The 12,656-nt window shown below is 53.1% G+C and overlaps 1 protein-coding gene across 3 annotated transcripts in view; it reads left to right on the top strand.

Moving 5' to 3' along the window:
• SLC12A3 (solute carrier family 12 member 3) overlaps positions 1-10,266 on the top strand; it is a 28,810-nt gene extending 18,544 nt beyond the window's left edge. For all 3 annotated transcript variants that reach the window (XM_040982114.1, XM_040982116.1, XM_040982115.1), the window contains 5 exons: positions 625-736; positions 1,893-1,979; positions 2,587-2,722; positions 3,355-3,422; positions 10,125-10,266. In XM_040982114.1, coding sequence (XP_040838048.1) covers positions 625-736; positions 1,893-1,979; positions 2,587-2,722; positions 3,355-3,422; positions 10,125-10,266 — 545 coding nt within the window. The remainder of the gene's footprint in view (positions 1-624; positions 737-1,892; positions 1,980-2,586; positions 2,723-3,354; positions 3,423-10,124) is intronic.
• Positions 10,267-12,656: the final 2,390 nt, after the last annotated feature.

Below are 12,656 nucleotides of genomic sequence, written 5' to 3'. Positions count from 1 at the left end.
GCCCAAGAGAGCGCAGCTAACCCCTGTGCCTGTGGCTCGTGCACCAATGCATTCAGCCAACTGCACAGGGGAGAGATGGATGGTGGAGAGGGAGGTGTGTTTTTTTTTTTGTTTTTTGTTTTTGTTGTTGCACTCTACAGCCTAACAATTGCCATTGCATTGGCATTGCTTTGGGTATTATACATAATCCAGACATTATTTAAGGGGGTTGGGAGGATATAGGAAAGTTCTGTGTCAATACCACCTGATTTTATATAAACATCTTAGGCATCCTTGTCCTAGATCCAACTGCCCTTGATTATGCAGGAATGATTCTACATCCTATTAGTGAGGCCAACACAGACTGGACACTGTCAGCCACTAAGTGCCTCACTGGGATTCACCTAACACAGTCCCCAGGCATGAACCATTCTGTTCAACCCTACTATATGAAGAACACTCAAGTGTGGAGATTCCATTGTGACAGGTAGCACCACGTGCCACTGAGGTTTAGTCAGGTGTATCCATTTTGTGCAGATGGGTCAACTGAGGCCACAGATGAGAGAAAGCAGCCTGAGATGGGAACCCACCATCCCAGTGCTCTGTTCTCCCTATGACTCACTCCTGTCGGACCCTCTCTATCAGGCCTCACACTCCTCATCCCCTACCTCCTTGGCCGCAAGAAGAGGTGGAGCAGGTGCAAGATCCGTGTGTTCGTTGGGGGCCAGATCAACAGGATGGATGAGGAGAGAAAGGCGTAAGTGGGGAGGGTGGCGTTGCCCAGGATCCATGGGGACCTGCACCATCTTGGCTCCACCCAAGGCTGTCCCTGCTATCTCCCTCCCCATCTTTACCACTACTCTTAGAGCTCCTAAGTTGAGGCCCATGGTCAGGTCTGTCCAGGCCAAACAATGCTGAGTGGTGCTCTGGGCAGTCACTGTCTGCCTGCACTGAGAAGATGCAGGTATCTTCATCGCGCCACTCCCTGCCCTGCCCTGCCCTACTGTATCAGATTTCTTCCCAGCAGGGCGTCTGGCGACGGTCCTTCCTGAGGCACCCCAGAATCACCCAGAGAATCGCCCATCCATGCCCAGCCTGAGGATTCTGACTCAGTGGCTGGGCGAGGGCCCAAATGGCTGCAGTTTCTCCAGGCTCCTTGCGTGATTCCAGTGTGGAATCACCCTGCCCTTTACCACCTCCTCAGTGCTCCCCTGACTGTTACACATTGCAGCTTGATTTCTCTCCATTAGGCACAAAGTCCAAGCCTGAGGCTGGCTCCAGCTGGTGCACCATTCTTGCGTGTTTTCTCTTCTTCAGCCATTCTTATAATTTCCTCTGTTCCAGCTTCCTCCCTGTACACCTTTGCTGCTCAGTCCCTGCACAGTGACCCAGCAACATTGGGCATTTACTAGAAGTACAGAGTCCCGGGCCCCAGCCCAGACCTGCTGAATCATAATTCAGCATGTCACGAAAGCCCAGCAGGTACAGAGATGCATTACAATGTGAAGGGCCCTCTACATCCATGTGGGAGACCTGGAAACAGCTCCTGGCTTCCAACCAGCTCAGCCCTGACCTCTACAGCCATCTGCGGAGCGAACCAGCAGATGGAGGATCTCTCTCTTCGTCTCTTCCTCTCTATCTCTTCCTTCCAAATAAACAATCTAGAAGAAATGTGAGGGGCCCTAGTGCAGTGAGGGTCCCCGATACTTGGAAGTGCTGGCCAGATTTTCCACCTCACTTGTCATCATCTGACCCACTCCATGAGCCAGGTCTGGTCTTGGAATGTCAGCCTCGTGAGGGCAGGCAGCCACTTGACTTGCTCTCTGCTATAGACTCAGCCGGTGCCCAGTGGAACAAGTTGAATGAATGAAAGCACTTTTTTAAAAAAAAAAAAATCTCTCTCTGGCATCCAGGATCGTTTCTCTGCTAAGCAAATTTCGACTGGGATTCCACGAGGTTCATGTCCTGCCCGACATCAACCAGAAACCACGAGCTGAGCAGTGAGTTCTCGATGCTGGGGGTTCTGGGTATGGAAGGGTCAGCTGGGTGCCCTGCAGCACCTTCTCTGCTGGCCTTCTCATAGGCCTAGTATGATCTGCCCCAGGGCCTTTGCTTGTCCGATCCCTTCGACTCCAACACCTTTGCCCTGTGTCCAGCTACCTTTAGACAAAGAGACCCAATTTCCTTCAAGTCCCAGGATGGCCTGACCCAGCCCTGTTGGTTCCTTTAGCAGCTTTATATTTGTTTCCTCATATCATCCAGCAGACCAGGAGCTCAGGGTGGATGCACACACAGTCTCATTGGCTCGCGTTGGGCAGCCCAGCCCTGGGGGCAGGGCATGGGCTTCAGCAAGCAGCTGTGGAGTGGAACAACCTGTGGTTGTGGATGCTTGCAGGAATGCCAGGTGGAAGGGTCAGGCTGAATCCCACACGGAGCACTCCCCCAACCCCCGCTCCCTCCCACACACTGTAAATGACAACAGCAGATGGCCCTGAGTCCCACAGGTGACTCCCTGTGGTGACCTGGGTAACACCCCCCCCATACACACATACACATACACACACCTTCCCCTTGCTCAGCCTCCCTCCGTCCCTCTTTCGTCCCCAGCATCAAGAGGTTTGAGGACATGATTGCGCCTTTCCGCCTCAATGACGGCTTCAAGGATGAAGCCGCTGTGGCTGAGATGAGGCGGGACTGCCCCTGGAAGATCTCAGATGAGGAAATCAACAAGAACAGAGTCAAGGTGCTGGAGGGAGGGCAGGTGCCTGCAGGGCTGAGGGTGGGGAGGGGTCCTGGCCTCCTGTATCCCAAGGGTCCTGGACCCTCCTCCCCTCACCCCCTTCCCCAGCCAGCCTCTGAGCGTCATCAAGCCACGAGGCTCTGGCGGATATGGAAGCTCTGGCGGATGGACACTCCGGCTATGGAGCTCCCTGCCGCCTTCCTCAGCATTGCAGGCCAGTGTGGGCCCCAAGGAAGGCTGCCGGTTGTCTGTTAGGCATCCAGTCGGAGCTGAGGCTCTATCCCATACGCAGGGTCCCCAGGTGCATCTTTTCTCTAGCACTTTGCCTGGGTTATCTCATTGCACTCATCTTGCTGATAAAGGTAGGGAGATTGGGCAAGGCACCAACACCTGCCCCAGCTCTCTCTGCCCTGAAACCCCAAGGTTGAGATTAGAACTCAGGAAAGAGCTCTGCCTTCCCACTCTCCTAATAAAGTCAGGCAAAGGCTTCTTGAGGGAGATGAGCTCAATGCTCAATCAATCTAAGGGTCCCCTTCCTATAATGAGGAGGGAAATGGGAAAAGATGCCCCTGGGCGTGGCAGGAGTTGGCTGTTCCCTGGCGCATTGGCCATAATCCCTTGGCTTCCCTCCACAGTCCCTCCGGCAGGTGAGGCTCAATGAAATTCTGTTGGATTACTCCCGGGATGCTGCGCTGGTTGTCATGTGAGTAGAGTTCGGTGGAGGCATGAGAAGCCCACTGGAGGGTCTGCCGTGTGGGTGGCTCTGAGAAAGGGCCCCGGCTGGGTGGTTCTCAGCACATGACCCGGGCCTATATGAGTGCCACATGCCTCTGGCCTGAGCACCAGCTGGCAGGAGTGTGGGGTCTCCAGAGTCCCAGGCATTGCTGGGCGCGTCTCCTCACTGCTGTTCCCACGTTTGCCACTTTCACCTGTGGAGCTCTGCTTGCCAAAGCAGGTGGGTCCAGCTCCCTCCAGAGGGGAATAGGTTCCAGGTTATGCGGGGGAGCACTTTGCCTTTTTTAGCCATCAAAAGTAAGCCTGCCCCAGCTCCTGTCCCCACCAGATCCATGTCCAGCCTGTAACTGCCTCTGGTATGTGTTAGCCAGGGCTGAGCGAGTGGAGGGTGAGGTAGAAGGTGACGGTGGCCCAGAGAGCGTTTCAGCCTGGCCCCATTGTCTCTGAAACCAGGGGGAAGAGGATGGTCCTCCAAGCTCTTGGGGGTCCCCAGGGCAGAGGGAAAGGGGTCTGTGCCATGGGACAGCCAGGGAGTCTGCTGTACCTCTACCCGGAAACTAGGCATAGCTGCACAGCCTTCAGGGCCCTGGACCCTCTGCAGGAGTTAAGAATGCCAACAGGTGGGCTTCCTTTTCCAAGCTGGCACTCCTACTTTCTTGTAGGGGATGCATGGAAGCAGTTTTGATTTTTGTTTGTTTTTAAAAGCAACTCTCACGTGATGGGAAGGAGGAAGGAGAAGGTGGAACAGTTGCTTGGGTTGGTGGTGGCTGCAGACAGAGGACATGTCAGTGAAGCTGGGCAATGAACTAGGGCTCTTGTATTCCCAGGAGAAAGGATTCAGACATGAGAAGGTCAGCAGTGCTGAGGCAGGCAGCAAGGTTTAATGGGTTAGGGCATTTGTCAGAACGGACAGGATCTGAGAGCACCCAGTCCCTCACACTGGGGCGAGCCAGGAGACGCAGGTGAATGGGAAGAATATACCTGGCAGGCCAGGCAGGCTCAGGGACAGAGCCGAGTGCAGAGTCAGCACTCAGGCAGGGGCTTGTAGAGCAGTGGGGTCTAGTTCTTCTCTCTGGCTCTCCTTGCCCTCCTCCCTCCTCCCCGAAGCAAAGGGTTTGTGGAGTGTGAATTGAGTGATATTCCTCCCCAGGTTCCGCCATGGTCTGAATGGGTAGCCCAGCTGGCTGGAGGTAGGGTAGAGATGCTCCTGGGGTGGCTTCCTGAGGGTAGAGGGTGCACTGGGGTTATCAGGCTGGGTCATCCATTGGGTGCTGAGCAGCAGGGGCTTCTCCTGGGGTGCCGCCCTTGGGGCACAGACTGGGGCCAGCTGTGATGTCAGCAAGGGCCAGGGCAGCGCCTGGTTCCAATGTGTGCTTCAGAGGCTGCCACAGTCCCCTCCCTTCTACCAGAACCTCACACACACACAAAGGCTGGTTCTAACTTCCTATCCAACAACTGGATGCTGAGGCAGGGTCTCTTGCAAGTGACCAAGGCAGCTCAGATGGCATCTTTCTGTCACTCCAGCTATTTTATCCCACAGTGCCCTGTTTGTAGCACCCCCTTTTGGGACAGCCTTCTTTATCACATCAGCATAGCCAGTGGCTTCTAGCAACTGACACAGAAGCTTGAGAGTAGCTACCTTCTGGGTTCTGCCCGTGATAGGAGCTAGGCTACCAGGTGTGAGGACTCCACCCTTGTGACATGCTCCCATCAGGCCCCACCTCCTAATGCTCTCACCAAGTCTGGGAAGGGGTAAGGATTTTGCTGTGGGAGTTGGTGGAGGACCCAAGTACTCCTGTCATGGCAGAACTATCAACTTTCAGCTAGCTACTTCTTAAGTACCAGCCAACTATGCGATATAGGAAATTCTTAACGATTCCTAGCACCCCTGTAGTGTAGATGTCGTTCTTGCCAGCAGATCGTGTCAAACTCTGGGAGTTGACAGCTGGCCCTGGCCACTCCTTCCCTATTAACTCAGCTTCTCCCACAATCCAGATACCACCAAGACCACATGTGTACCTCCTGCAAGACAAGGAGACTAGCGACCTTTCTCAGACAGCCATCTCATTGCCAGTCAATCACCTGCGGCACTTTCCTGAAGATAGGCAGGCGGGGGACAGCTGAGAAGGAAGTCACACGTGGGACTCACTCAACCCTGGGCACATGTCTTGCACTGGTTGCACACCCTTAACACTGGCTCTGGCTACTGCCACTCCCAGGGGGCTGTAAGGATATAAGGTGCTTTTTATTTATTTTTTATTGAGATTCATTTATTGTTATTGGGAAGGCAGATTTACAGAGAGGAGAGATAAAAAAAAATCTTCCACTGGTTCACTCCTCAGATGGCCGCAGTGGCCATTGCTGAGCCAATCTGAAGCCAGCAACCAGGAGCTAGGAGCTGCTTCAGGGTCTTTCACATGGGTGCAGGGGATCCCAAGGCTTTGGGTCATCCTCCACTGCTTTCCCCAGCCATAAACAGGAAATTGGAGTGGAAATGGATCAGCCAGGACACAAAGTGCCATCCAGATGGGATGCCAGTGCTTGGAGTTAAAGGTCTAGTCAATTGAACCAAAGCACCACAGAGGAAGTGCAGAACCATGGTAAAGAAAGGGACTTTTTTTTTCAAAGCCCTCTCTGGCCAGCGTGTCTAGCAGAGAACACTGCCAAGACAAGGTTGGCCCAAGGTGGGGACAGAGTCAGAGTCCCAGACGGTAACGTTGACTTCATCCTGGATAACTCTGCAGACTTTTCCTCGGGTGTGGCTCCTGTGTGGGTGGCACCCAGTGTGCCTGGATGTGCCGGCCCACAGCCTTGACAGGGCTACCTCCGCCCAGGGAGAGTAGCAGCAGCAGTTGCCATCTGTCTCTGGCATTTAATCCACAGTGAGTCAGCTCGTGCCTCTCAGGCCTGGGTTATCCTAACCCTAACAAGGTTGTTAAGCGAAACTATTTCCAAGACTCTCCTCTGCTGTAATTCCTCAGGCCTTGAAACAAGGAATGTGATTGCAGGAGGGGGCCATCTGTTCACACCTGTCCCTTGCCCTATCCCCATAGAGAGACCCAAACCTCTGCCCACCACCCCGTGTGGGATTAGCATTTACTAACAAAAGAATGTGTGGGGGCAGACAGGGCCTGCGTGCATGCACTGCCCAACCTCAGCAGCCACAGTTGGTGCTTGAAGTGGGGGCCCAGTTATGGGGCCCAGCTATTGGGCCAGCTCCCCAGGGAGCACAAAACAGTCACCTCTGGGCACTGTTCAGCTGTAGCCTGGAGGCTTGGCTACGGTTCCTGAGTGTTCATCTGGAGGTTAACCCCATCCGAACTGCTCAGGGGAGAAGGACTAAGGAGAATGTAAACTCAGTTCCTTCCAGAGCTCAGGGCTAGGGTGGTGCCTGGGAGCGTGCATTCCCAAGAGAGCTGGAGGAAGGAAAGCATCTCCCAGCCTCCATGAAGCAGTAAGAGGGCAGCACCCAGCCTTTGCAGGCAATTTTCGAGAGCAGGTTTGAAGCAGCAAACCTCTTCTATTCTATTTCTCCTCTTCTATTTCTTTTTCAAATTTGTTTGGAAAGCAGAGAGAAAGAGAGAGGTCATCAATTTGCTGATTTACTCCCCAAATGGCCATAACATCCAGGGCTGGTTCAGGTTGAAGCTATCAGTCTGGAATTTCATCTAGGTCTCCCATGTGGGTGGCAGGGCCCCAAGTACCTGGGCCATTCTGTGTGGCCCTCCCAGGTGCGTTAGCAAGGTGGTCGATCAGAAGCAGAGAAGCTGGGACTCAAACTGGCAATCCTATAGAAAGGCATTGCAGGCAATGACTTAACCTATTGTGCCGCAATACCACCTGCCCCCCTCCACCTTTTCAAAATTGGAGTTCCACCTCCAAGCCAAGTGATAATCATCAACGCTGCACTTCATAGCCTCAGCATCTGTGGTACCCAAGGCTATACTTCAGAACTATACTTCACCTACGTTAGAGATGGGAGAGCAGCCACCGTGGAGTTCCACAGTTTGCTCAGGATCTTGGAGATGGCAGGTGGGGATGGGCTTCTGAAGCTGGAGCCTGTGCTCCTAACGCAGACCCCATCTCAGTTCTCCCCCCAGTACTGCCTTTCTCGGTACATAAGAGATGTGATTCTGAGCAAAAAGGGTCTTTGTTCTGGAGTGGCTTTATTTCTACAGATGAGTGCCTTCGGGCGTGCACAGCCTGTGAGCAGGCTGTCCTTGGCTGGGTGGCCAGGCTCTGTGGGTGGAGGGAACATGGTGCTGAAGCGTGTAAGGGCACCACACAGGTGATGCACGTCGCCCACCCCTGACCATGCAGGCACCTGCTCCCCAAGTGGCCTTTTGAAGTTTCTGGTGCCCATCCCTGAAATTCACATGGCTCACAGAGGAGCAGGAGCTTGGTCCTGTGGTGAAAATGCTTGGGATGCCAGCATCCCAGACAGGGGCCTAAATGTGAGTACCTACTCTGTCTCCAACTCCAGCTTCTTGGTAGTGCTCGCCTTAGGAGGCAGCAGCTGATGGCTTCAGTGTTGGGAGGACCTGGCTTTAGTCTGATCCAGCCCTGACTTTCACTGGTATTGGGATGAATGAGCAGTTTCTCTCTGCCTTTCAAATAAAATGAAAATTTTAAAAGAAAACATTTTTTAAGTTCATGGCAAAATAGGATAAAAGAGATAATGTGAACTTCCCATGAACTTCCTGGATGGCAGCTTTAGCCTCAGGCAAAACCATTCCATCGGGAGAGTTTGGTCTCAGTGCCCTTTCTCTGGGTGCATCTGTGTGAGGGCAGTGGCTTCCCGACAGGCCTTGGTTCCCGCTACCTCAGTCCTCCTCAGGACCTTACTAGTACAGGAAGGTAGCAGGCAGCCCAGGGATGCCAGGGTGGGTTGTTAAGGGGCACAGCAGGGTAGGGATACCCATGACCCTTCCCAGAGGACCTGGGAGGTTGCAGGCTGAAGAGGCAGCTAGGTTGGGAAAAGCCGGTGGGTGTGGCTGGAGTCCCTTTCCACCGGGGCTCACCAGATGCCATGCCTGGGCTGTGCCCTGGGCAGGGGGGGGGGGGGGTCTACATTAAAGCTCATCAGCCTCTGAGGAGCATGGGAGCTGCCAGGGACTTTGTTAAAGCCTTGACCCCAGCTCCCACATAACCTTTTCCCTGGTCCATCCCAGGAGGGTGGGGCTGCTGGCCCTGTCTGTTCCCATTCACCCCACCCCCTCCACACACACTCACCAGGGTTGTTCGGAGGTTCTAAAGAAATAACAGCTGTGGCCATCCTTTGGCAAAGCCAATCAGCTGGCAAATGCAGTTCTGTGTCAGATGTCAGTCCTCCGCATAGTGCCAGCTGGGTCTGAGAGACACTGCTGACAAGAGGCCAAGGGCTGGCAGCTGCAGCCACCCCCAGGGCATTTTTGCAATTCTCAAAATGGCAGAAGAGTCCCTTCCCAAAGTCATCAGGCAGTCAGCATTCCCTGGGCAGCTGTTTCTTTGCTTAACATTACACAACTAATGTCAGGGGCCCTCCAAGGCCACAGTGGAGGCCTGCTCCCGTGCCTTACACAGAGAGTTGGAGGCAGTCCAGGCACAATCAGCTGGGTCATGTGATCACTCCTTGCTGTTGGGGTCTGGCCTGATATGCTGGTGGGGGAGGTGGGATCACTTCCTTCAATTACGCCGCACCCCACTGTATCAGCCCTTGCTGCAGGCACAGGGCATTGGGCAAGGGAGAGCAGTAGGACAGACTGGGGCTGTCCATGAGCAAGTGCACCTGCCAGTAGGGGGAGGTGGATAGCAGGCACAGTGAAAGATGTCTGAGACAATGGCAGAGGGTTCAGGGCTCTGCAGATGGTAAAGCCAGTGGCTCATAAAGCTGGCAGATGCTTTGTGAAGAGACACAGGTGGCCTGCATTGGGGTGAGCCAGCAGGGAGTGGAAAGTGTACTTACACAGTCGATCAGGTGAAGAGTTGGGGGCACTGACTTCCTGGAAGAGATAACATCGAGCACAAAGGCTCGGACACGGGGCAGGGGCAAATTCAGCCCTGTTTGTAAGAGTGGAAAGAAGACCATTGCAGCTGTCAGGATGTGAGTGAGCAAGGCCATGCGTGGTACAAGGCGGGCTGTCTGCTAGTGGGGACTAGATGATGCAGCCTACAGGAGCAAGACTTGGTTCAAAATGCCTCCTGGCTGAAAGTGCTTCTTGAGCTATGCTTTGAAGAAAAGCAGAAAGGGCATTTTTTTTTAAGATTTATTTATTTGTTTGAAAGGCAGAGTTACAGAGAAAGAGAGGGAGAATCTTCTATCTACTGGCCCACCCTCCAAATGGGCAAAATGGCAGGAGCTGGGTGAGTTTGAACCCAGGGGCCAGGAGCTCCTTCCAGAACTCTCATGTGGATGGTTACAGGGATCCAGACACCCAGGCCATCTCCCACTACCTTCCCAAGCACATCAGCAGGGAGTTTGGTAGGAAGTGGAGCAACCGGGGCCCAAACCAGTACCCAGGTGAGATGCTAGTGCCGAAGGTGGTAACCTACCAGCTATGCCTCAGCGCCAGCCCCAAGGAAGGGCATTCTTATGGTGAATGAGCAAAGGGAGCAACACAGAGACCTGCTGTTCAGAAACCAGGCCATGGTGATTTCATGATAACACATCCTCTTCTCCCACCTCTTGCAGCACCCTGCCCATAGGCAGGAAGGGAAAGTGCCCGAGCTCGCTGTACATGGCCTGGCTGGAGACCCTGTCCCAGGACCTCCGACCCCCCGTCATCCTGATCCGAGGGAACCAGGAAAACGTGCTCACCTTCTACTGCCAGTAACCCCCAACATGGCCCACAGCTGTGGCTGGTGGGATGAGTTGGGGATTGACCAGCTCCAGTCCACAGGGACAACAAGGCTTGTATTCAGTCACACTTTCAGTGGCAGCATCGGATGGTCCAACCAAAATGATGGTGGGATTGCCCGGCTCCAGACGAACCCAGCTGCCATGGGTCAGGTCTAGGCTGGAAAAATTGCAGGTGAAGTTGCCTGGAAAATTCCCTGAAAGATCATGTTCCTTTAAAAAGTTTTCTCTTGGTCTCCATGACTACTGGTGAAGATTTCCATGTTTGATTTGTGTACGAAGTGAGTATGAGTGCTAAGTGTGAGTCTTGGCAGTTGCTACAGATCTGCCCTGGCATGTGTGTTTGAGTCACCCTCATCCCTCCATAGCAGGGAGGCGGGAGTCCCACCCACAGGAGTTCCAGGGTGCAGGGCCGCCAGCTGGGCCCTCACAAATTCCTGCAGGCCCCTGTAGCCACCCCTCATACCTCACCACTCACACCTTCTTGGCTGCAACCCACCATAAGAAGCACACTTCATCTTGACACTTGGAAGGTCCATGGACAGAGATGATGGAAAATCAAAGTGTCACAAACAACACTTGTTCTGGCCATGGTTGATACACCCTGGTATGAGAGTTTCCGGTTCTATTTCTTTTTCCCTTTTTAATGCTCATTGTAATCCACTGAGCTAATTTGTGGCCCCACGAATGGCTGGGAAAATGCAGTCTAGACTTTCCTCTCTGTCCTGCATTTGTCCAGCTTGGGATCACTACTGGGGGAGTCCCTGCTGGGGGTTGCTACACATCTGGCTGGGAAGGGAAGGGAATAGAGGAGCAGGTGCACAAGGGCTGGACAGCATGGTGTCGTGAAAGAGTGACCAAGGAAGAGCAAAAGTTGCCTGGTGGGAGGAGCTGAAAACTTCAGGTCACGGTTAAGAATGAAAAACAAGATGTCAGGAACCAGGAAGCATGAGGATGGTGACATTGGCAGAGGATCAGAAAGTAGAGCAGCTCCAGGCGGGGTGAAATATTGGGCAAGGAGAAGCCACCCATGACGGGCTAGAGAGCTAGTGGGCAGGCACGGAGGTGGCAAAGCGTGCCTGTGAGATGAAATTGGAGGTGGGAGAGAAGCAGGCCTTGGACCCGGCTCCAGGAAAGGGAGTTCAGGTCACTGTGGCTGTGCTCTGGGCTGTAGGCCTTGACCTATGAAGCATCTGGTGTGTGGGGTAGAATGCATGTGAAGAGGCACCAGATGCCAGTGGGAAAGCGGACTGAAAGGACATTTGCCCCCAAGACAGACCAAGCAGGCTAGGGCAGAGCTGTTTGGTGATAACATGAACAGACCATCTTCCAATGCCACTGGGGCGGCTGAAAGGTTTTGTTAGATTCCTCCAAGGTCGCTTCAAAGGCCTACAGTCCTGAAGGTGAAATCTCCTCCTTGGGGAGGGCTGAGAGAGAATGAAGTTTGGCCTAGCCCATCAGGGACTTGGGAGCTGGGCCTGGCCCTGAGCCATTCAGCCATTGACCCGGGAAGCAACCCCAGCTCCAGATAAGGCCACATTTAGCCTTCTAGAATCTCAGGGAGAACAATTTCCTGGCCAATGAGTGCTCCCTCTCCAGGCCTTGGAGGGCAGAGGGTCCAAGTATGAGAGAGCATTTTGGCTTTGGGTGATTAAAAAAAATATGTCTATATTTTTTGCTTTGGGGGAACAGTAAAATTTTTTCTGTGATAAAAAGTATTATTGTTTTTTTTAAAAAGAAAAAACTTTAACAGTGAGGCCAAAACCAATGAAATAAATAAAAAATATGTCCCTCCCCCCATCTCCCATCTACACAGTCTGCTTTGGATCACACTGTTTTTCAAATCTGTGGAATGTTTTAAAAGTGAACTATTGTTTGGCCAGCCCTGGCTTGAACTCTCTTGGAGGTGCTGCTGGGTACTGACAGCCACAGATTCTCTCTGGGTTCTCCTATGTGTGTCTGCAGACTTGCAGCTAGCCAGATTTGCTCAGCTTCTAGAAACCTCTCCCGGCACTTCTGATTGGACCAGAGGTGTGGAATGTCCAGCCTGCGGGCTGTGTAAGTCTACAAAATCATTTGGTCTGCTCCCGCCTCAGAGATGCTGATGGGACTTGAAAGTCAGTACATCTATCGCAATCTGATTCTTAAGTGGATAATTTTGTGTGGTCCATGAATGATACTATACATATTCAAATGGTTCTGATCAGAAAACAGGTTCCCTTCCCTCTGCCTTGGAGAGTTTGAGGCAAAAGAGCCTCAGTATGGTCACCAGGAGACTTGAATTTAAATTTTTGTGTCTCCCACACAAGGGCTGTGAAACCTCAGATATAGCCGGGACCTCTCTGGGCATCAACCTGTGGCAGGTGC

Source organism: Ochotona curzoniae, unplaced genomic scaffold (genome assembly GCF_017591425.1).
Source record: "Ochotona curzoniae isolate NIBS_2020 unplaced genomic scaffold, NIBS_Ocur_1.0 contig_3622, whole genome shotgun sequence".
Taxonomy (NCBI): domain Eukaryota; kingdom Metazoa; phylum Chordata; class Mammalia; order Lagomorpha; family Ochotonidae; genus Ochotona; species Ochotona curzoniae.
This window is presented reverse-complemented; position numbering and strand designations above follow the sequence as displayed.